At 38.7% G+C, this 26026-nt stretch overlaps 1 protein-coding gene across 1 annotated transcript in view; it reads left to right on the top strand.

Annotated features, from left to right (window-relative positions):
- Window positions 1-25810, top strand: part of SDHAF4 (succinate dehydrogenase complex assembly factor 4) — a 33087-nt gene extending 7277 nt beyond the window's left edge. The window contains exons 2-3 of the mRNA XM_040261406.1: window positions 10819-10968; window positions 25390-25810. Of these exons, the coding sequence (XP_040117340.1) occupies window positions 10819-10968; window positions 25390-25499 (260 nt within the window). The 3' untranslated portion in view covers window positions 25500-25810. The remainder of the gene's footprint in view (window positions 1-10818; window positions 10969-25389) is intronic.
- Window positions 25811-26026: the final 216 nt, after the last annotated feature.

Raw genomic sequence — 26026 nt, 5'->3', positions numbered from 1 at the left:
CGTCCCCTTCTCCTCCTGCCTTCAATCCCTCCCAGCATCAGAGTCTTTTCCAATGAGTCAACTCTTCGCATGAGGTGGCCAAAGTACCGGAGTTTCAGCTTTAGCATCATTTCTTCCAAAGAAATCCCAGGGCTGCTCTCCTTCAGAATGGATTACTTGGATCTTCTTGCAGTCCAAGGGACTCTCAAGACTCTTCTCCAACACCATAGTTCAAAAGCATCAATACTTCAGCACTCAGCCTTCTTCACAGTCTAACTCTCACATCCATACATAACCACAGGAAAAACCATATCCTTGACTAGACGGACCTTAGTCGGCAAAGTAATGTCTCTGCTTTTGAATATGCTATCTAGGTTGGTCATAACTTTTCTTCCAAGGAGTAAGCGTCTTTTAATTTCATGGCTGCAATCACCATCTGTGGTGATTTTGGAGCCCCCCAAAATTAATATCTTCATGTTCCTCCTAAACAGTACAAAGCTTAAAAATGCTTTGAATTCATTCACCCTCCTACTCTGTTGTTCAACCTTTTAGGGTTGTGTGTGTGTATATATGTTTTCTTGTGTATATGTTAGGGTGGAATTGTGTAGTAACACAAATCAACATATTACATTTTTATATAGTCAATGTTTAAAACTTCTATTTTTCTCTTTTTATTTCACACTTCTTGAATCAATTTCTTACAGTACATTGTTTAGATGTTCCCGTTGGTGATAGTCTTGTGATCAAGTTTCTCAGTGCTTTTTTTTTTTAAACATGTATTTTATTTTTAATCTGAAAATATGGTTTATTTCTCTTGTTCTTGCAAGGTAGTTTCAATAAACGTATCATTGTCTCACAGCTCTATCTCTTCTGGCTCTCTTTATAGCTATTGGGAGGTCTTCTGTCTAATGTTTGTTCCTTCATTAGTAGTCTCTGCTTTACCTAGCTGCTTTTTATATCTTCCTTTGATGTTGGCTTCTTCATTTTACTTTGTGTCTAGATGTGTTTTTCTTATTTAATTTTTTTTTTTTTTTTTACTTGTGGCTCTGTTTCCTGCATCTGAACATTCCTGTCTGTTGGACGTCTCCTGGTCTTTTCATTATTTCCTTCTGGAACTGTGATGAAACAAACATTTGTTAGCCCTCATTTTATCGTCCAAATATTTTAACATTGCTTTTATTATTTTTATCTCCTTGTTGCTATGCTTTTTTCTGTATAATTTCTTCAGAACTTTATTTGGGCCACTAACTCTTTTCAGCTATATCTATTCTGCTATTTAGGGCTTTTATTGAGCTTTAAATTTAAATTTGTGGTTGTTGGGAGTTGGGTTTTTTTGTTTTGTTTTGTTTTGTTTTGTTTTGCTTTTAATTATTGGCCTAGTGAATTTTCAGTCTCTTACTAATTTGTCTCTTTGGCTTCATTTTTATTTCCTTAAACATATTAGTTATTTTAATTTTGATTTCAGTGTATAGATCTTTATGGTCCTAGCTCTGTTGTTTGTTGATCTTGCATATGATAGCTTGTTTCCTTGAATGTTTTATTAGTATTCCCTCTTTGAGACTTCCAGAAGACGTGAGTTGAAAAACTATTTGTCCTCAGAGGATTTGCTTCTGCACTTCAACTTCAGACTTTAACCCACTTTATAGAAAGATGCTCCCGTGAGGGTCTTTGAACCCTGTACATAGTGTGTAATCTGACATAAACACAGATATGGTCAACCAGTGGCTTCAAAATATCAAGAAGGGCTTCCTTTTTAACATCGTTACACAGAACAAAGGTGTTCATTAACTAGAGTTTGTCTTCTAGTCCCTTGCTCTTTAGGCCAGCAACAGGAGCTTCACCTTGGAACTTGTTAAAATGCAGAATCTTAGGTCATACCAAACCTATTAAGAATCTGCATTTTAATATGATCTTCCCCAGGTAGTTATATGCACCTTTAAAAATCTTCCAAATCACTCTCTTTACTCAGTGCATGACCCTTCCTGGGTTCTGGCCTCTAGTAGGCTATTTGTTTTGCTTGGGTTCAAAAGACTGTGCTCTCCCTGCTGTCCTGAGACCTCTGTACACTAAACTCTAGGTGAGAAAGACCCAGGTTATATACCAGCTTAACTGTTTATCTTACAGGAATGCTTTGATACTCTTATCATTATTTCCTTTCTTAACATTTCTTTCTCTGATTTAGAAATGTTTTGTGTGTGTGTGTGTGTGTGTATATATATATATATATATATTTTTTTAAACATTTTTGGATGAGTTTGGCTGTAGCGCTTGGGCATCTCTATCAAACAGAAGTTTTGAAAAGTTATTTTTATTTTTTTAGTGACAGTTTACTCTTTTTCGTTTGCTTTTATTAGTTCTCTTAGAAAGTCATTCTTCTTGCCTGTAATGTTCTTATAGACACAGTTGTAAATAGGCTTTGGAAAAGGCCAAAGCATCCCTTGAGAAAGAAGATGTGAGCTTTATGGTGAATTTCCTCATTTCTGTAAAGGAGCCCAGTTTCCTGTCTAATCATGTATTGTGCAAAAATGAGAAAAATTCTTTTCCTCCGCGTTTTGTCACACGTCTACCTGATACAAAAATAGTTCTATTTATGGTTCTGTGGTCTCAGAGCACCTTGAGAAATCTGATCTCTTGGCTTTTCCTTGTAACCCTTACAGGTGGGTCACTGCACTGTCCACATTACAATCTCAGGGAATGGAAAAAGAAATCCAGGGCAATTGATTTGTTGGAAAATTGAGGTGGCCTAAAATTTGCATATGTTTTTCCTAACCCAGCCCACTGGCCACAACTTGGACATGTGCCTGCTTGGCTTCAGGGAAGGCTGGGATATGTGATCCCTAAGTGAGTGGCCTGTTGCTCAGCTTGATCACAGACGGTGGGAGAGGGCGTTCTGGAACTCATTGGAAGAAGGGAAAGCAGCTCGGCTGCTGGACACACTGCACAGTCTCTACCACATCTGCCCGCTGTCACTTTTCCAGAAAATGATCATGTTCATGCTAAACAGAATTATTATAATTCGCAATTATACTCATACAAATAAGTTGACATTTTTTCCAGCTCCTAACACAGTGCCTGGCACATTGGCACCTAATGCATAATATTACTTTTATTATTTACTGTCATGTATCTGCATCATTTAAGAAGCAAAATTTTAGCTTCAGATTTTGTCTATGTTATACCTGATAGCCAGGGATTTTGTGCCATTTTTATTTTGCATAAATGCTTATAAATTTTTAGAATATTTGAAACATACCATACACTTATCAGAAACAAGACCTGGAGCTGACTGTGGTTCAGCTCATGAGCTCCTTATTGCAAAGTGTGTTAAGGCACTCAGTTGTGTCCAAATCTTTGTGACCCCATGGACTGTAGTACACCAGGCTCTTCTGTCCATGGAATTCTCCAGACAAGAATATTGGAGTGGGTTGTCATTTCCTTCCCTACCTTAATGCAAAATTCAGGCTTCAATTGAAGAAAGTAGGGAAAACCACTAGACCATTCAGATGACCTAAATAAAATCCCTTATGCTTATACAGTGGAGGTGACAATTAGGCTCAAGAGATTAGATCTTGAGGTAGAGCCACTGCCTTCAGAACTGTGGACAGAGGTTTGTAACATTGTACAGGAGGCAGTGAACAAAACCATCCCAAGAAAAAGAAATGCAGGAACGCAAAGTGGTTGTCTGAGGAGGCTTTACGAATAGCTGCAGAAAGGAGAAGTGAAAGGCAAGGGAAAGATACATCCAATTGAATGCACAGTTCCAGAGAATAGCAAGGATAATGCAAATAGAGGAAAACCGTAGAATAGGAAAGACTAGAGATCTATTCAAGAAAATTAGAGATACCAAGGGAACGTTTCTTACATAGATGAAGGGATAAAAGAAGTGGTAAAGAACTATTAATAACAGAAGCAGAAGAGATTAAGAAGTGATGGAAAGAATACACAGAAGAGCTATATAAGAAAGGTATTAATGACCCAGATAACAATATGGTAGAGTCACTCACCTAGAACCAGGCATTCTGGAGTGTGAAATCAAGTGAGCTTTAGGAAGCATCACTACAGACAAGCTAATGGAGGTGACACAATTCCAGCTGAGCTATTTAAAATCCTAGAAGATGATGCTGTAAACATGCTGCACTCAATATCCCAGCAAATTTGGAAAACTCAGCAGTGGCCACAGGACTGGAAAAGGTCAGTTTTCATTTCAATCCCAAAGAAGGGCAATGCCAAAGAATGCTCAAACTACCATATGATTGCACTGATTTTACATGCTAGCAAGGTAATGCTCAAAATCCTTCAAGGTAGGCTTCAGCAGTACATAAACCAAGAAACTCCAGATGTAAAAGCTGAGTTTTGAAGAAGCAGAGGAACCACAGATCAAATTGCCAACATTCGTTAAATCATGGAAAAAGCAAGGGAGTTCCAGAAAAACATCTACTTATGCTTCATTGACTACACTAAAGCCTGTGACTATGGATCACAACAAAATGTGAGGAATTCTTAAAGAATTCCTAGTAATACCAGACTGAAAACCACAATCACAGAAAACTAACCAATCTAATCATGTGGACCATAGCCTTGTCTAACTCAGTGAAACTATGGCCATGCCATGTAGGGCCACCCAGGACAGATGGGTCATGGTGGAGAGTTCTGACAAAATGTGGTCCACTGGACAAGAGAATGGCAAACCACTTCAGTATTCTTGCCTTGAGAATCCCATCCATGAACAGTATGAAAAGGAAAAAAGATAGGACACTGAAAGATGAGCTCCCCAGGTTGGTAGGTGCCCAATATGCTATGGGAGATCAGTGGAGAAGTAACTCCATAAAGAATGAAGAGATGGAGCCAAAGCAAAGACAATACCCAGTTGTGGATGTCACTGGTGATGGAAACAAGGTCTGATGCTGTAAAGAGTAATATTGCATAGGAACCTGGAATGTTAGGTCCATGAATCAAGGCAAATTGGAAGTGGTCAAACAGGAGATGGCAAGAGTGAACATTAACATTTTAGGAATCGGTGCACTAAAATGGGCTGGAATGGGTGAATTTAACTCAGATGACCTGGGTTAAATTATATCTACTACTGTGGGCAAGAATCCCTTAGAAGAAATGGAGTAGCCATCATAGTGAACAAAAGAGTCCAAAATGCAGTACTTGGACACAGTCTCAAAAACGACAGAATGACCTCGGTTCTTTTCCAAGTCAAACCATTCAATATCACGGTAATCCAAGTCTATGCCCCAACCAGTAATGCTGAAGAAGCTGAAGTTGAACAGTTCTATAAGGACCTACAAGGCCTACTAGAACTAACACCCATAAAAGATGACCTTTTCATTATAGGGGACTGGAATGCAAAAGTAGGAAGTCAAGAAACACCTGGAATAACAGGCAACTTTGGCCTTGGAGTACAGAGTGAAGCAGGGCAAAGGCTAATAGAGTTTTGCCAAAAGAATGCACTGGTCAGAGCAAACACCCTGTTCCAACAACACAAGAGAAGACTCTACACATGGACATCACCAGATGGTCAACACCAAAATCAGATTGATTATATTTTTTGCAGCCAAAGGTGGAGAAGCTCTATACAGTCAGCAAAAACACGACCGGGAGCTGACTGTGGCTCAGATCATGAACTCCTTATTGCCAACATCAGACTGAAATTGAAGAAAGTGGGGGAAACCACTAGACCATTCAGGTATGACCTAAATCAAATCCCTTACGATTATACAGTGGAAGTAAGAAATAGATTTAAGGACTAGATCTGACAGACACAGTGCCTGATGAACTGTGGACGGAGGTTCATGACATTGTACAGGAGACAGGGATCAAGACCATCACCAAGAAAAAGAAATGCAAAAAAGCAAAATGGCTGTCTGAGGAGGCCTTACAAATAGCTGTGAAAAGAAGAGAAGCCAAAAGCAAAGGAGAAAAGGAAAGACGTGCCCATCTGAATGCAGAGTTCCAAAGAAGAGCAAGGAGAGATAAGAAAGCCTTCCTCAGTGATCAATGCAAAGAAATAGAGGAAAACAACAGTAAGGAAAGACTAGAGATCTCTTCAAGAAAATTAGAGATACCAAGGGAACATTTCATGCAAAGATGGGCTCAATAAAGCACAGAAATGGTATGGACCTAACAGAAGCAGAAGATATTAAGAAGTAAGAAGAAGTCTCAAGAATACACAGAAGAACGATACAAAAAAGATTTTCATGACTCAGATAAGCATGATGGTGTGATCACTCACCTAGAGCCAGACATCCTGGAACATGAAGTCAAGTGGGCCTTAGGAAGCATCACTATGAACAAAGCTGGTGGAGGTGAAGGGATTCCAGTTGAGCTAATTCAAATCCTAAAAGATGATGCTGTGGAAGTGCTGCACTCAATATGCCAGCAAATTTGGAAAACTCAGCAGTGGCCACAGGACTGGAAAAGGTCAGTTTTCATTCCAGTCCCAAAGAAAGGAAATGCCAAAGAATGCTCAAACTACTGTACAATTTCACTCATCTCACATGCTAGTAAAGTAATGCTCAAAATTCTCCAAGCCAGGCTTCAGCAATACGTGAACCGTGAACTTCCAGATGTTGAAGCTGGTTTTAGAAAAGGCAGAGGAACCGGAGATCAAATTGCCAACATCCATTGGATCATCAAAAAAGAGAGTTCCAGAACACTTCTGCTTTATTGACTGTGCCAATGCCTTTGACTGTGTGGATCACCACAAACTGGAAAATTCTGAAAGAGATGGGAATACCAGACCACCTGACCTGCCTCTTGAGAAATCTGTATGCAGGTCAGGCAGCAACAGTTAAAACTGGACCTAGAAAACAGACTGGTTCCAAATAGGAAAAGGAGTACCTCAGAGCTGTATATTGTCAGCCTGCTTATTTAACTTCTCTGCAGAGTACATCATGAGAAACGCTGGGCTGGATGAAACAGAAGCTGGAATCAAGGTTGCTGGGAGAAATATCAATAACTTCAGATATGCAGATGACACCACCCTTAGGGCAGAAAGTGAAGAAGAACTAAAGAGCCTCTTGATTAAAGTGAAAGAGGAGAAGGGAAAAGTTGGCTTAAAGCTCAACATTCAGGAAGCTAAGATCACAGCATCTAGTCTGTCATTAATGGGAGATAGATGGGGAAACAGTAGCAGACTTTATTTTTTTGGGGCTCCAATATCACTGCATATGGTGACTGCAGCCATGAAATTAAAAGACACTTACTCCTTTAAAGAAAAGTTATGACCAATCTAGACAGCATATTAAAAAGTAGAGACATTACTTTGCCAACAAAGGTCCACTAGTCAAGGCTATGGTTTTTCCAGTGGTCATGTATGGATGTGAGAGTTGGACTATAAAGAGAACTGAGCGCTGAAGAATTGATGCTTTTGAACTGTGGTGTTGGAGAAGACTCTTGAGAGCCCCTTGGACTGCACGGAGATCCAACCAGTCCATTCTAGAGGAAATCAGTTCTTAATATTCATCGGAAGGACTGATGCTGAAGCTGAAACTCCAATATTTTGTCCACCTGATGTGAAGAGCTGATTCATTTGAAAAGGCCGTGATGCTGGGAAAGACTGAAGGCAGGAGAAGAAGGGTACAACAGAGGATGAGGTGGTTGGATAGCATCACCAACTCAATGGACGTGAGTTTGAGTAAACACCGGGAGTTGGTGATGGACAGGGAGGCCTGGCGTGCTACGGTCCGTGGGGTTGTAAAGAGTCAGACAAGACTGAGCAACCGAACTCAACTGAGTACTTCCAGTCCATCATAACTGTCTCCTCAGAGAGCAATATGCAGGTAAAGAAGCAATAGTTAGAACCGGACATGCAACAATGGACTAGTTCAAAATCAGGAATGAAGTACGTCAAGGCTGTATATTGTCACTCTGCTCATTTAACTTACATGCCGATTACATCATGTGAAATGCTGGATTGAATAATAAGTCATAAGCTAGAATCAAGGTTGCCAGGAGAAATGTAAACAACCTCAGATATGTAGATAATGCCATTCTAATGGTAGAAAACAAAGAGAAACTAAAGAGCCTCTTGATGAGGGTGAAAGAGGAGAGTGAAAAAGCTGGCTTAAAACTCAACATTGAAAAAAATAAGATCATGGCATCCAATCCCATCATTTCATAGCAAATAAATGAAGAAAAAGTGGAAACAGTGACAGATTTTAGTTTCTTGGGTTCCACGATCACTGCACAGACAAAATTAAAAGCACTTGCTTCTTGAAAGAAAAGTTATGACAAACCTGGACAGTGTATTAAAAAGTGGGGACATCACTTTGCGTGTATAGTCAGAGTTACAGTTTTCCATTATTCACGTATGGATGTGAGAGTTGGACCATAAAGAAGGCTGAGCTCCAAAGAATTAGTGCTTGCAAATCGTGGTGCTGGAGGACTCTTGAGAGTTCCTTACCCTGCAAGAAGATCAAACCAGTCCATCCTAAAAGAAATCAATCCTGAATACTTATTAGAAGGACTTCTGTGTCTGAAGGTGTATTCCTGATGTTTCCACAGAGAGAGATATATTCCACGTCCACCTACCCCTCCACCATCTTATTCTCACTATATTTATTTTCTTACTCATTGAATTTTATGGGCCCTTTCCTTTTAATTTTAATTTGCATTACAGTTGGTCATTCAAAGAGTCAGCAATGTTGTCAGTCACTGAGATCCATGCAGTGGATATGCAGAGTGTATTATTTTGAAATTGTTAATGTAGTTTGTGATGTTAACTTTTTGTAATCTTGCAAACAAGTCATGTAAATTCCAAATTGGCTGTGGAAGGTATATATGTATACACAAACACACACACACACACACACATACGGGTACTTGTATGTGTGTATATTTGTGTGTGTGTGTATATATATATGTATATAATTTTTTAAAGCAGGGGTAGGATGATGTAGTGATTTTTAGAAAGTGAATAAAGTATGTGTAATGAAAGAAAATTCTAATTATATGTAATACTACCAGGAGCTTCTAGATAATTCTATAATAATAATAAATACAATTTGTCACTATGCTAGGTGCTTTGAATGAATTGCCCTATTTAGTCATCTCATGAGATAGGTACTATTATCTTCAATTTAGAGAGGAAAAAAATGGATTTAAAAAGGGAAAATAACTTGACAAGGATCAAACAACTAGTAAGCAGTTATTTTAGTTTCATATTACTGGTATAATGAAATACCACACACTCAGTGGCTTAAAAACCCTTACAGTTCTGGAGGTGAGGAATCTGAAGTGAGCCTCTCTGTGTGGAAACCAAGGTGATAGTGCTGTGTTTCTTCTGGAGGCTCCTGGGGAAAATCTGTTTCCTCCCTCTTGCAACTCCAGAGGCTGCCCAATTTCCTTGTCTTGGTGGCCCTTTCCTCCCATCATTGGAGTCAGCAACATCGTCAGGTCTGTCTCCCACTGCCCCCTCTCTGGTTCTCTTTTCTAATTCTCTCTTCCCCTTTTAGGACCCTTGTGATTAAAATAGACCCACTCAGATCATTCAGGACAGTCTCCCTAGATCAGGGTCATCTGATTAGCAACCTCAATTCCATCTGCTACTTAATTCTCTTCCACCATCTGACCTAACCCGCACAAAGATTCTGAATATTAGGTTCTTACCCTATTTCAGGGCCATTAAAATGCTGCCACAGTGGTGTGACTGGAATTAGTACCCACCTCTGTCTCTAAACCCATCCCTTCACATATTTGAACTCCCCCCCCCGCCATTCCCAGAGGTTGTTTTCCAGAGTGGTTTTGCCTTTATTGAACATTATCTCAATAAGGGTTGGATAACTTTCATAATACTGAAAACTTTTGTTGCTGTGGGTCAGTCACTCAGTCATGTCCATCTCTTTACAATCTATGGACTACAGCATGCCAGGCCTCCCTGTCCATTACCAACTCCCGGAGTTTACTCAAACTCATGTCCATTGAGTTGGTGATGCCATCCAACCATCTCATCCTCTGTCGTCCCTTATCCTCCCGCCTTCAGTCTTTCCCAGCATCAGGGTCTTTTCCAATGCATCAGTTCCTCCCATCAGGTGGCCAAACTATTGGACCTACAGCTTCAGCATCAGTCCTTCCAATGAATATTCTGAAAACTTGCCTTTCTCATTGTAACATAGAAGGTGATCACATTTATACATTGCAGGTGCCCAGTGGGCTTTCCTGGTTGCTCAGTGGTAAACAGTCTACCTGCCAATGCAGGAGACATGGGTTTGATCCCTGAGCTGGGAAGATCCTCTGGAGAAGGGAATGGCAACCCACTCCAGTATTCTTGCCTGGAGAATCCCATGGACATAGGAGCCTAGCAGACTGCACTCTATGGGTCCCAAAAGAGTCAGACGTGACTTAATGACTAAAGCAACAGCAACAACAGGTGCCTGGTACATTTAAAAATGTTTAATTGACAGAAAAAGAGGACCGGTATTAGAATTTAAGAGTCCTAAATACAATTCCTTGTGATGTCTTGAAATTTAAATACTAAGTATTATCATTTAAAAGTTCCTACTACTTAGTTACTCTTAGTGACCTGAATCTTGGTATTTGGGGCATTGTTTCAAATAGGAATCATTATTTTATATATGTTTTTACAATTTTGATAATGATTAGTTTATTTCACAGCTCTTCTTTTCAAATTGATAGCATTGGTTGCCTCCAAAGAAGGGAATTGGCTGTCTGAAAGATAGGGGCAAAAGGAAGAATTGTCACTATATTTCCTTTTATACTTTTAAATTTTGATAAATGTGAATGTATAAGGTTAAAACAAGTAATTAAAAGTATTAAATTTTGGAGTAGAATAAATGAACAGCTTCTGTTTTTTCACTGTCTTCACTCTGCCAGGATCACCCCTTCTGTATAATTCTTTGAGGAAAATAAGTTCTCAAGGAGGAAAACCTGAACCTAGCAGACAACCTCTTAAGAAGCCAAAGTTACCAGAAGGTCGTTTTGATGCACCAGAAGATTCCAATTTAGAGAAGGAACCACTGACAAGTGAGTATAGTTAAACTCCTCTCAATTTTTGAGGTCTCAAAGAAAGTGTTTCTGTTACTGAGAAAAAAATTAAAAACACATATTATTGTTTATAATTCTTCATTAACAGTAATAAAGAATATTTCAACAATGAATAAAGTTGCTATATTGACCATCAATATGTATGGGCTTTAAAAACAGTTTTACAGGCCCTTGGCAGTGATTATGTTTGCTCATGTATTCAATTCCATTATTCACATGAAAAACTATGTAAGTTAAAACCTACTTTGATGCAAATAATGGAAACCTACTTAAACAGCCTTAACAGAAGGTAGGGTGTGTTGTTAGTAAGGTGCAGGGAACACGTTAGGCTCAAGGGCAGTAGTGCTGCTGGCCGTTGGAGGAAGACTGGGACCTCAGGACTAAGCACTGTGGAAACCAGATAGTCTCCCTTCTTCTCTTGTCTCTGGTCGGTACTGAGCTGTTTTCTGTCTCCATACTCCCTTCTGAGTCCACTGGGCAGAAGGTAACTGCTCCCAGCAGCTATGCCGTTCAAGAGAATAAACAAACTGAGAATACAGTTTCTTAGTTTCATATTTCTTAAGAAGAAAGTTCACTGGCCCAGCTTGCATCTGGTGTCCACAGCTAAGTCAGCCAATGGCCAGGGGCCTGAGTCACAGGTGAAAGAGGTTGTTCTCACTATAACCATGTGATTTGTGGAAAGAAGGGGAAGTTTGGAGAATAAAGAGGTTTTCTGGAGAGGAAGGATGATAGACCAAACATTATTTTGTATTCAGTATGTACAAATTTTGGCTCATGTCTTAAAGCTCTGGTGTTTTTAAAGTACTGCTTTGTTTTCATGCTGTACCCTTTTGTATCTTTGAATTGTGGAAAATGTGCAAATATTAGCTATTCAAAAAGTAGTATTTCTTACAGCATAAATGTAAACATGCCACTTTTTAACTTTGGCAAGGTTGCCTTCCTTGTGTGATTTTTCCAGTTTCATGAGTGGTAACCCATCTATACAGTGAAGCATCCTAGGTGAGAATATATTAATAGAGGATACAGGGACCTGTGTGGATTTCTTTCTAGAATATAAAACTTTGGGGATTTGCTCACTCATGAAATATTTCAGTTATGTCACTGTATCAAGCCCAGTCTAATAAGCAGATCAACCAGCCAAGATGATGGAGACTTCTAAAAGTTGTTATAATCTGGAGGTAAAATATTCCTTTGAAGGTTTTAGCTAAGCACAAAAATCTGAGAGGAAAGATTTCCTTACAGTGTCTCACACAAAAGCAGCAGTCTCAGAAATAGACCCTCACATATATGCTTAAGTAATTTTTGACAAATGTGCTGAGACCATTCATTGGGGTAAAGAACAGTCTTTTCAACAAGTGGTACTTTGAAAACTGGATATCCACATGCAAAAGAATGAAATTGGACCCCTTACCTTATACCATATTCAAAATTTAACTGTAAGTACATTAAAGACCTAAACTTAAGAGGCAAAACTGTAAAACTCTTAGAAGAAAATTGGAGAAAATCTTTATGTCCTTGGATTTGACAATGATTTCGTGCATGTGACAACAAAAGCACAACCAACAAACATAAAAATACATGAATAAGACATCATCAAAATTAAGAAATTTTGTTTATCCAAGAACATCATCAAAAAGTGAAAAAAATAACCTATGGAATGGGGGAAAATATTTGTAAATCATATATCTGAAAAGAATTAATATCCAGAATACAAAAAAATTACAACTCAACAACAGAAACAACCCAATTCAAAAATGGGCAAAGAACTCAAATAGACATTTCTTCAAAGAAGATATACAAATGACTGACATAGGTTTGAAAAGATGCTCAATGTCACTAAACGTTAAGGAAATACAAATCAAAACCACAGCGACACCATTTCACACCATCTCTGTAGTTTAAGAAACACTGGAAAATAATAACTGATGGTGATAGTGTGGAGAAATTGGGACCACACGTTTCTGGTAGGAATGTAAAGTGGTACAATTGCTATGGAAAACAGTTTTGCAACTTCCCGAAAAGTATAATACAGAACTACCATGTGACCTTGCAATTTTACTCCTGGATATAAATCCAAAATAATTAAAAACAGACACTTAAACAGATATCTGCACATCCATGCTGTATTCACAATAGCCAAAAGATAGAAACAACTTAGACGTCCATCAATGAATAGATGAACAAAGTGTGTTCTGTACACGTAGTGAAGTACTGTTCAGTCCTAAAAAGGAACGGCATTTTGATATAAGCCACAACATGGGTGGACCTTGAAACATTATGCTTAGTGAAACAAGACAGACACGGAAGGACAAATATTATATGATTTCACCTATACTAGGTACCCAGAGTATGCAAATTCATAAATTCAGAAGGTAGATTAGAAGTCATCAAGGTCTAGAGAGAAGGGGGAAGGGAAAGTTTATTTAGTGGGTACATAGTCTATACTGGGGATGATGAAAAGTTTGGACCATAGTGTTATGCTTATACAGCATTGTGAATATTTAATGTCACTAAATTGTATCCTTATAAATGGTTAAATATATAATAGATACAAAGAAGAAAGCGTATTTCAACAGTTAATCATCTGTCTGACATTGCTAGACATTCATCTTAATTTTTGAGTTACTGAAGTTTATGTTGAAAATACATTACCAAATCCAGAAGATGCTTTGCAGTCTTCATTTTATCTGAACTGTTTACAACCTTTGACAATAACAACTACTACTTATGGAGATCTTCTGTTTTGGTTTCAGTTATGTTGTCTTTAGTTTCTTATTCTACTTCTTTAAACATTTCTTCCTGGTCTCTTTTTTAAACTCCTATGTATCTGCTCAACTCCCAAATGTATGTATTTGCCAGATCTTTGTCCTGAGCCCTCTAAACATTCCTAGAAGAGCTCATATCTTCCTGAGATTATCTGAAGTATCATGTGTGTTGATGATTACACATTTATACCTTTAGTCACACCTCTCTCCTGAGCTGCTTTGTTTGCATATTCCAGATATATTTCAAATTAATACATCTAAAACTGAACTCATACTCTTCTCAGTGTTCCCTTCCACCAGTCCTGCTCCAGTCCTCTTCCTTCTGGATTTCCAGTATACCCCATCAACCCAGTCACCCAACCCTGAAATCTGGGGATAATCCTTCACTCCTGCCTCTTCCTGTGGCCTGGATCCAATCACTAACCAAATCTTTTTGGTTCTACTTTCTTAACATCTCTTAAATTCACCTCCTCTTTTCCATTCTATTGTCATTCAATCCCCAAGTCATGTCCAAGTTTTTGCAACGCCATGGACTGAAGCATGCCACACATCCCTGTCCTTCACTATCTCCCAGAGTTTGCTCAGTTTCATGTCCATCGAGTCTGTGATGCTATCTAAACATCTCATCCTCTGCCACCCTTCTCCTTGTGCCATCAGTCTTTCCCACCATCAGGGTCTTTTCCAGTGAATCAGCTTTTCTCATCAGGTGGCTGAAGTATTGGAGCTTCAGCTTCAGCATCAGTCCTTCCAATGAATATTCAGGGTTGGTTTCTTTTAGGATTGAGTGGTTTTATCTCCTTGGAGTCCAAGGAGTCCATCCTGTTAATAAAGCCTAAATTCTGGCTGTCTCTACTTCTTTTGGTCTCCTAACAAGTCTGTCTTCTTCCTTGTTGTCTTCTTTCTAATCTAGTCTCACAGCCTCTAGTACATACTTTATGACTAGCCACCCTGTCCGATGCAAAGGTGAATAAGGAAAGGAAAATGAAATATGTAGATTACTATGAACAGGACACTGTGTGGTAACCGACATGAGAGATACACAGAAAAAGGTCAGAGAGAAGTAGACAAAAGAGAGAACATTTGAGCTGAGGTTTAAAGGAACAGTGAAACTGTGATAAGTAGATGGGAATTGTGGGGGAGTGTTTCCAGTAAAGAGAAAAAGGAATGATCAGAAAGAAAGGACTGGGAACATGACACTTGAAAGAGGTAGCCAGTGCATAAACTGTGTATAGTGGATTAACAGAAAATAAAGCTGGAAAAGTAGATTCGGTTCAGATCGGAGAGGACTTGAAGTAAATGGGCTTTTTGCAGTTGACAGTGAGGAATACACTGAATGTTGCTGGATGGAGATTGTTTTAATCATCTTCTTAAAGTATAATCTGCATATAATAATATTTACCCATTTTAAGTGAAACAGTTCATTAAATTTTAACATGATTACAGTTGTGTAACCAACACAAAGAATAACACAGTTCCACCCTTCAAAGACTCCTATGCCTGTTTATACTCAGTCTCATTCTCACATCCCCCTGGCAACCTTTGATCTCTGTCATTATAGTTTTGCCGCCTTTTTTTTTTTTTTTTAGAATTTTAGCCAAATCATACAGTAGATAGTCTTTGTGTCTGCCTTCTTTCATTTAATATGATTGGGGGTGGTATTCTGTTTTTGAAATACTAATTCAGCTTTCTGTGCAGATTAGGCTGGAGCCATGAGAGTTAGAAAACAGAGATGAGTTAAAAATCTATTGCATTCATCTAGAATGAGACTCAGAACATGATTTGGAGTTGATTTCAGACACCCAGCCTCCAGAACTGTAAGAAAATTAATCTCTGTTTTTTTTAACCACCCAGTTTCTGGTATTTTGTTATGGCAGCCCAGGCTGCACTAAGGCACCAGTGAGTCCCATAGATAGGAGAGAGGAAAAGCTTCCACTCGAGAGGCTTCCAAAGGAAGTCAAAGCAAGGAGTTCTTTTAGAAAACAGAATAATGAGGGGGAAGGACAGTTTATTCACAGTGGAGATAGAATTTTAAAATGAATGAATATTTGAAAATTTTCAAGGTAAATTCTGTATCTCCTTTCTTTTGCTTAGAGAGGGACTACAGGATTTGGGTAATGATTCAGTTTTCTAAAGAGACGTAGTTTGGGGTGGTTGAGTGAGATGATGGCATAAAAGAACATAGAGCTCAACTTCCCTCACGAACACATCAAAAATACAACTACATATGGCATAGTTTTCACTGGAAACTGGCAGAAAGACTGGTATAATCAAGGCTGTAAGAAAGAGCCACACATAATTAGGTTGAAAGGAAAGAACAGTGATCAGCTCAGGACCCATGCCCTTGGGAGAGGACTCAGAGGAAATGGGAGAGTACATGATGGAGACATACTCTAGAGACTGAGCTGTGAAAACCACAGATTGGGTGCTCCTGTCCTGGCATCTTACACAGAGGAGGCAAGCCCCCTTGGCTGGTTCGATGGTTACTGGGACTAACAGGAAGGCTTATGAGGAGGACACATACAGGCTTAACCCAGGCAGGACAGAGAGAAGCCTGCTCCAGCAGCTGCTAGCTTTCCTGTGACTACCTCAGTGTGCACCTCAACCCAAGACAAGCCAACTCTCTGGCCCCATTTGTACCGTGCCATGGTGTGGCCCTGAATATGGCAGCCACAACCAGAAAGAAGATTCAGCCATAGTATGCAGAGGTGATCCAGTCCCAGTGTGGCTGCATGAGAACCTGGGCAGACCCCGTTTGCTTTGACACTGCAAGGAGAGAGAAAAAGACATACTTAAAGGGAACAGAACCAGCTCATGCCTGACCTCTGAGCTTCAGCTCCAGCAACCTGGGGTCATACGTCACCCCCAGTAGGGCAGTGACTGTCACCTAGCTGTGGCAAGGGGAATCCCATCCCACACCTGGCTCCAGCTCTAGCCCCTCCACCACCAGGCCCACCTTCTGCCAAGGAGATTGCTATCCGCACAGCCAGAGGAAAGACATGACCTGAATCCATGTCAGATTCAGCTCTCCCACCAAAGGCATTCAACACACAGAGTCTGTATAGGGACACTCCTGCATAAGAGCGCCACTTTGGACAAAATGTTTGATCTAAATTCCTCAAGATGGAGAAAGTTAAGCAAAATGAAAAGGCAGAGGAATTTCTCTCAGTAGAGCATTAGGAAGCCCCTGAAAAAACAACTAGTGAAATAAATAATTGACTAGATAAAAAATTCAAAGCATTTGTTACAAAAATGTTAACTGTATTAGGGGAAAGAATATATCTGCATAGCAATATTTTTAATAAGGAACTAGAGAATATTTAAAAAAAACTCCAATCAGAAATGAAGAATTCTTTAGGCTGAAGAAAAAAAACACACTGAAAAACACTGAAAGGAGTGAGTAGCTGGCTAAGTGACACAGAAGAATGCATCTGTGATCTGGAAGATAGAATAATGGACATCACCCAATCAGAACACCAAAAAGGCAAATTTTTAAAAATGAAAACAATCCAGGAAATATTTGCGATAACATATCGGGAGGGGGGGTGGTTAGAAGGAGAAGAGAGAACGAGGAGATGGAAAATGTATTTGAGGAAATTATGACTGAAAATTTTCACAGTCTGAAGAAGAAAACAGCTACTGGAAGAGAGTCCCAAGAAGACGAATCCAAACAAATGCTCTCCAAGACATACCATAATTAAAATGGCAAATGTTGAAGAGAGAATTCTGAAGGATGCAAAGGAAAAATTATATACAAGGGAATCCCTATAAATCTACACCTGATTTCTCTGCAGAAGCTTTACAGACCAGAAGGGAGCAGCAGATACATTCAAAATCCCGAAAGGGAAAACCCATAACCCCTGATACTCTGCCCAGCAAGATTATCATTAAAATAGGAGTGATGAAGAGCATCTCAGATAAACAAAAACAGAATTCATCATTACTAAATTTACCCTAAAAGAAATGTTGAAGGGACTTCTCTAAATGGAAAAGCAGTAAATTATAGGGAAGGGGAAATCCTGCTATAAAAGGCAAATGTATAAAAGTCAGGACTAGGGATCATCACTTAAGTATGTGTGCACACACTAATCTCCAATTCTTCGTGAACCCATAGACTGTAGCCCACCAAAATCCTCTGTTCATGGGATTTTTTTTTCAGGCAAGAATACTGAAGTGGATTGCGATTTCTTTCTCCAAGGGACCTTCCTGACCCAGGGATCAAACCTGCATCTCCTGCTTTAGCAGGTGGATGGATTATTTACCACTGAACCACCGGGGAAGCCTCATACCTATGAATAATTACTTTAAATGTCAAAGGACTAAATAATCTAAAGAGATAGGTGGCTAATTTGATTAAAAACAAGGTCCTTCTATATGCTGCCTACAAGAGACTCACTTCACAACTAAAGACAGAGACTTAAAGTGAAGGAATGGAAACAGTTATTTCATGCAAATAAAAATGATAAGAAAGCAGGAATAGCAATATTCAGATAAAGTAGACTTTAAACAAACACTGTAACAGCAGATGAAGAAGGGCATTATAATAATGATAAAGGGGTCAGTTTAAAACAGAATATTATCATTAACATATTTACTGCTGATACAGGAACACCTAAACGTATAAAGCAAATATAAACAGACAAAAAGGGAGAAATTGAAAATAACACAATAATAGTAGGGTACTTTAACACCATACGTACATTAATGGGCAAATTATCCAGACAGAAAATTAGTAGGGAAACACTGGTCTTAAATAATATAATAGACTTCTTGGACTTAATGAATATGTATAGGACATTACACAAAAACAAAAGAATACACATTCTTTTCAAGTGCACATGAAACATTCTCCAGGATAGAACACATGCTACACCATAAAAAAAGTCCCAGCAAATATGAGAGTATAGGAATTATATCAAACATTTTTTTCTGACCATAGCAGTACAAAACTAAGAATTCATTACAGAAAGAAAAATGGGTAAAAACCAAATACTTAGACACTAAACCGCATGCTATTAAAAAGCCAATGGGCCAATGAAGAAGTCAAAGAGGAAGTGAGAAAAAGAAAATGAAAATGCAACACTCAAAATCTATGGGGTACAGCAAAAGCAGTTCTAAGAAGGAAGTTTATGGCAATACAGGCTTTCCTCAAGGAAGAAGAAAACAACCTAACCTACCACCTAAAAGAATTATGAAAAGAAGAACAAACAAAGCCCAAAGTCAGCAACAGGGAGAAAGTAAAGATTCAGTTTACTTCAGTTGTTCAGTCGTATCCGACTCTTTGCGACTCCATGAGTTGCAGCACGCCAGGACTCCCTGTCCATCACCATCTCCCAGGGTTCACTCAGACTCACGTCCATTGACTCTGTGATGCCATCCAGCTATCTCATCCTCTGTCGTCCCCTTCTCCTCCTGCCCCCAATCCCTCCAAGCATCAGAGTCTTTTTCAGTGAGTCAGCTTTTCTCATGAGGTGGCCAAAGTACTGGAGTTTCAGCTTTAGCATCATTCCTTCCAAAAAACACCCAGAACCGATCTCCTTCAGAATGGACTGATTGGATCTCCTTGCAGTCCAAGGGACTCTCAAGAGTCTTCTCCAACACCACAGTTCAAAAGCATCAGTTCTTCGGTGCTCAGCCTTCTTCACAGTCCAACTCTGACATCCATACATGACTACTGGAAAACCATACCCTTGACTAGATGGACTTTTGTTGGCAAAGTAATGTCTCTGCTTTTTAATATGCTATCTAAGTTGGTCATAAATTTCCTTCCAAGGAGTAAGCGTCTTTTAATTTCATGGCTTCAGTCACCATCTGCAGTGATTTTGGACCCCCCCAAAATAAAGTCTGACACTGTTTCCACTGTTTCCCCATCTATTTGCCATGAAGTGATGAGACCAGATGCCATGATCTTCGTTTTCTGAATACTGAGCTTTAAGCCAACTTTTTCACTCTCCTCTTTCTCTTTCATCAAGAGGCTTTTTAGCTCCTCTTCACTTTCTCCCACAAGGGTGGTGTCATCTGCATATCTGAGGTTATTGATAGTTCTCCCGGCAATCTTGATTCCAGCTTGTGCTTCTTCCAGCCCAGCATTTCTCATGATGTACTCTGCATATAAGTTAAATAAGCAGGGTGACAGTATACAGCCTTGACATATTCCTTTTCCTATTTGGAACCAATCTGTTGTTCCATGTCCAGTTCTAACTGCTGCTTCCTGACCTGCACATAGGTTTCTCAAGAGGCAGGTCAGGTGGTCTGGTATTCCCATCTCTTTCAGAATTTTCCACAGTTTCTTGTGATCTACACAGTCAAAGGCTTTGGCATAGTCAATAAAGCAGAAATAGATGTTTTTCTGGAACTCTCTTGCCTTTTCCATGATCCAGCAGATGTTGGCAATTTGATCTCTGGTTCCTCTGCCTTTTCTAAAACCAGCTTCAACATCTGGAAGTTCACAGTTCATGTATTGCTGAAGCCTGGCTTGGAGAATTTTGAGCATTACTTGACTAGCATGTGAGATGAGTGCAATTGTGTGGTAGTTTGAGCATTTTGGGCATTGCCTTTCTTTGGGATTGGAATGAAAACTAAGCTTTTCCAGTCTTGTGGCCACTGCTGAGTTTTCCAAATTTGTTGGCTTATTGAGTGCAGCACTTTCACAGCATCATCTTTCAGGATTTGAAATAGCTCCACTGGAATTCCATCACCCCCACTAGCTTTGTTCGTAGTCATGCTTTCTAAGGCCCATTTGACTTCACATTCCAGGATGTCTGGCTCTAGGTGAGTGATCATACCATCAAAATTATCTTGGTTGTGAAGATCTTTTTTGTACAGTTCTGTGTATTCTTGCCACCTCTTCTTAATATCTTCTGCTTCCATGAGATCCATCCCATTTCTGTCCTTTATCGAGCCCATCTTTGCATGAAATGTTCCCTTGATATCTCTAATTTTCTTGAAGAGATCTCTAGTCTTTCCCATTCTATTGTTTTCCTCTATTTCTTTGCATTGATCACTGAGGAAGGGTTTCTTATCCTTCTTGCTATTCTTTGGAACTCTGCATTCAGATTCTTATATCTTTCCTTTTCTCCTTTGCTTTGTGCTTCTCTTCTTCTCACAGCTATTTGTAAGGCCTCCCCAGACAGCCATTTTGCTTTTTTGCATTTCTTTTCCATGGGGATGATCTTGATCCCTGTCTCCTGTACAATGTCATGAACCTCTGTCCATAGTTCATCAGGTACTCTATCAGATCTAGTCCCTTAAATCTATTTCTCACTTCCACTGTATAATCATAAGGGATTTGATTTAGGTCATACCTGAATGGTCTCGTGGTTTCCCTACTTTCTTCAATTTAAGTCTGAATTTGCCAATAAGGATTAGAGGGAAATATAGAGAGAGCAACAGTAACAATAGAAAAGATCAGTGAAACCAAGAGCTGGCTCTTTGGCAAAATGAACAAAACTGGTAAAGTTTAGTCAGGATCACCAAGAAAAAAAGAAGACCCAAATAAATGAAAGAAAAAATAACAATGAAAATAACAGAAACACAAAAGAATCAGAAATAGTTATATGCCAATGAATTGGACAACCTAGAAGAAATAAATTTCTAGAAACATACAACCTGTCAAGACTGAAACAAGAAGACCTACACAACTTGGACAGACCAATCATTAGTAGTGAAATTGCATCTGTAATTTTAAAACTCCCCCCTAACAAAAATCCAGGACTGGCCGGTTTCAAAGGAAAATTCTACCAAACATGTAAATAACAGCTAACACTTAACCTTCTCAAACTATTCCAGAAAAGTGAAGTTGTCAGAGTACTCTCAAATTCATTCTACAAGACCACCAGTAATGACCCTGGTATCAAAACCACACAGAGACACTACAACAAAAGAAAATTAGAGGTCAGAATCTTTGATATAGATTCTAAAATCCTCAACAAAATATTAGCAAACTGAATCCAAAAATATATTTAAAAGATTATGTACAATGATCAATTTGAATTTATTTCAGAGACACAAGGTTTGTTCAGTATTTACAAATCAATTAATGTGATACATTAACAAAAGGAAGGATAAAAACCACCTGATTATCTCAAGAGATTCAGAAAAATCTTTGAAAAAATGTATTAATCATTATAAAACTCTTCATCTGGGTGGATATATAGAGGGAACATGTCTCAACATTATAAAGGCCACTTATGACAAATCCAAAGCTAACATCATATTCAACAGTAAAAGCTGAAAAGCCTTTCTTCTAATTCAGGAACAAGACAGGGATGCCCACTCTTGCCACCTATTTAGCATCATATTGAAAGTTCTAGCCACAGCAGTAGAACAAGGAAGATAAATATGTATGCAAATGTAAAAGAAAGAAGTAAAAGTCACTATTTGCAGATGCATGATACTATATATAAGAAACCCTAAAGTCTAAATCCAAAAACTACTAGAACTAATAAATTCTATAAAGTTACAGAATATGATTAATATACAGAAATATGTTTCTTTTACATACACTAAGAAACTATCATAAAGATAAACATAATAAACTATCACATAATAAATATACCCATAATAAACTATCATAAAGATAAAGTTAAAAAGAAAACTTCTTTAAAATCACATCAAAAAGAATAAAACACCTAGGAATAAAGGTGAAAAACGTCTGCTCTGAAAACAGACAGTGATGAAGGCAATTGAAGATGATGGAAGAAGTGGGAGGATATCCTGTGCTCTTGAATTGAAAGGATTAATACTGTTAGAATGGTCAAACTACCCAGAGGAATCTGCAGATTAAAGGCAGTCCCTATCAAAATAACCATGCTATTTTTCACAGAACTAGAATAAATAATCCAGACATTCATATAGAACCACAAATGGCCCCCAAATTGCCAAAATAATCCAGAGGAAGAACAGATCTGGAAAGATCAAGCTCTCAGACTTCAGACTGTACTATAAAACCACAGTAATGAAAACAGCCTAGTACTGGCACAAAAACAGACACATAGATTAATGAAACAGAGTAGAGATCCCAGAAATGAACCCATGCACCTATGGTCAATTAGTCTACAACAAAAGAGGCAAGAATATACAATGGAAAAAGAAAGTTGTGTTGGGAAAACTGGACAGCTTCATAAGAAAAGATTGGAACGTTTCCTCACACTACATACAGAAATACTCAGTGGATTAAGTGTATACATGTAAGACCTGAAACCATAAAGAGAACATAGACATAACACTCTGTGACATAAATTGTAGCAATATTTTTTTGAATCTGTCTCCTAACCAAAAGAGATAAAAGCAGACATAAACAGATGGGACCTAATTAAACTTAAAAACTTTTGGATAGCGAAGGAAACCATGGATAAAACGAAAAGATAACCGTGAAATAAGGGAAAATACTTGCAAATAATTTGACCACCAGGGTTAATATCCAAATATATAAACAGCTCTTACAACTCCATATTAAAAAATAACCCAATCAAAAAATGGGCAGAAGATGGGAATAGACATTTTTCCAAAGAAGACATAGAGGTGGCCAGTAGGTACATGGAGAAAAATGCTCAACATCACTAATTATTAGAGAAATGCAAATCAAAACTACAATGAGGTGTCAGCTCACAGTGGTCAGAATGACCATCATCAAAAAGTCAAAAATAATAAATACTAGAGAAGGTGTGGAGAAAAGGAAGCTTTCATACACTGTTGGTGGGAATGTAAATTGGTTCATACAGTATGGAAAACATTATAGAGTTTCCTCAAAAAAACTGGAAATAGAACTGCCATATGACCCAGTGATTCCACCAGCATGTATATATCCAAAGAAAATGAAAACACTAATTTGAAGGCACAGATTGCACCCCAGAGTTCATAGCATTACTTACAATAGCCAAGATACAGAAACTACCTAAATGATGAACAGATTAGTGGGTAAAGAAGATGTGGTGTGTACACATACACACACACTGGAATATTACCCAGCCATTAAAAAGAATGAAATCTGCCATTTGCAACAATGGAAATGGACCTCAAGAATATTCTGCTTAGTGAAAAAAGAGAAAGAGAAATACTTGCTTTTCATCTCTTATATGTGGAGCCTAAAAAATAAGAACAGGGTATATAGCAAAACAGTAACAGACTAACAGGTATAGGAAACTAAACTAGTGGTTACTACTGGGAAGAGGGAAGTTGGGAAGCCAACGGGTATGGATGGGATTAAGAGCTATAGACTACTATTTTTAGGACTTCCCCAGTTGTACAGTGGTTAAGAATTTACCTGCCAATGCAGGGGACAGGAGTTTCATCCCTGGTCTGGGAAGATTCCAGATAACACAGGGCAACTTAAGCCAGTGCAAGGACATGATTACTGCGCCTGCATTCCACAACTACTGAAGCCTACATGTTCCAGAGTCTTTGAGCCTCAGTTCCTGAGCCCACAAGCTGCAACTGCCAAAGCCCTCACACTCTGGAGCCCATGTGCCACAACTAGAGAGTCCACGCACCTCAATGAAAGATCCCCTGTGACACAGGGAAGATCCTGTGTGCCCCAGCTAAGACCCAATGCAGTCAAATAAATAAATATTCATTATATAAATACCTTTGGAAAAAGAACTGGGTGGTTCTAGTGGCTGGTTCCTCTCCTGTTCTCCCCATGTACAGTCAGTACAGTGTGTGTGCCAAGAGCAAGACTGCAACCAGAATGTGTGAATTCAAACTCAGTTTCACCACTTAGTAGCTGTGTAACCTTGAGCTCCTCATCTGTAGAGTGGAGATAATAATTATTCCTGTCCCAAAGGATTATTACAAGCAGTAATTAATATATAGAGAGTCTTCAGAATTGAGCATGAACTCAAAATGAACATTCCTATTATGAACACCTAGTGTTAACAGTATTAGCAGCTGTTAGGCGCATGCAAGAGACCTGGGTTTGATCCCTGGGTTGGGAAGATCCCCTGAAGGAGGGCATGGCAACCCACTCAAGAATTCTTGACTGGAGAATCCCATGGACAGAGGAGCCTGTTAGGCTGTGGTCCATGGGGTCACAAAGAGTTAGAGATGACTGAGTGACTAAGCACATGCACATAAATGGCAGTTTCAGGTAATCAGTTGGTGAAGCCAAAACCATGTGATGAGGAAAATTAATACTCATAGCTAGAATTAATTGAGCATTCTTATGTACCCGGCACTGTGCCAGACACTTTACATTCATTTCTTTCTTTATTTCTCAGGGCAGGTATGATTGTCCCCAGTTCACTCATAAGAAAAAGTAAGGCATTGAGTCAAAGTAATATTCAAAGTAATCTTGTTTCACAGCCTTTCAAACCCTGTGGATTTGAAGTCTATTCTCTGTACCCCTTTCCTCCTGTTCTAATCCAGCCAGTCCACAGATGAGAGCCTGAGAGGGGTCTGAGAATTCTAAGTCATTAATGCAAGTAATAAAGTTGATTGAATATGAAGATTGTATCCTAAAGTGATCTCGCATGCTGGGAAGAACTACGTTTAGAGTTTGTTTAACGACTGCATAGTAGTAGCTTCATCAGTAGCATCCAGCCTCGTTAACTGTCAGCTCAGCACCCTCATCTGCAGAATTGACAATAATGCTTTTCTCACCTCCATTGACTGCTTTTATTTTAACCTATTATTTCTTCAGAATTTCCAGATGATATTAATCCTGTTACAAAAGAGAAAGGTGGACCCAGAGGCCCAGAACCTACCCGATATGGAGATTGGGAACGAAAAGGACGCTGTATTGATTTTTAAGCCACATGTTGTTTTACTGCAGTATCTTTTTCTGATAGTGTACATCTGAATTAACTTTTTTTTGATTATTGTTTTTCTGTACATCATTTAAGTTTCCTAATTTCTATAATGTGTCTTTAAATATATGTGATAGCTTTGGAAGAAAATATGCTGCTATAAATTAGGAAAGAGGAAATATTTTTATATTAGCACATTAATTTTAATTTAAATCTTTTGGGGTGTTTAAGGGATGATTAGAGCTGCAAACTTTCATTTCATCATGTTTCAATTTAAGTTACTCTGTTTATAAGATACAAGTGTAAATAAAACTTAAAAAAAATGATTTTGTTGCCATGTTCTAAATAATTGTGACTCTTTCAATGTGAGTTAAGTAGTGCATTACAGTTTGGTAAGGCCACAGTAACAGTAGAAACTCTTTAAATCTGGAGCCAGTTACTTGAGCTCCAATCCCAGCTCTACTGCTTACTAGCTTATGTAAATTTGGGTAAGTTATTTAACTTTTCTGTGCTTTAACTTTAATGTGCTTT

This window comes from Oryx dammah, unplaced genomic scaffold (genome assembly GCF_014754425.2).
Source record: "Oryx dammah isolate SB20612 unplaced genomic scaffold, SCBI_Odam_1.1 HiC_scaffold_19, whole genome shotgun sequence".
Classification (NCBI taxonomy): Eukaryota; Metazoa; Chordata; class Mammalia; order Artiodactyla; family Bovidae; genus Oryx; species Oryx dammah.
This window is presented reverse-complemented; position numbering and strand designations above follow the sequence as displayed.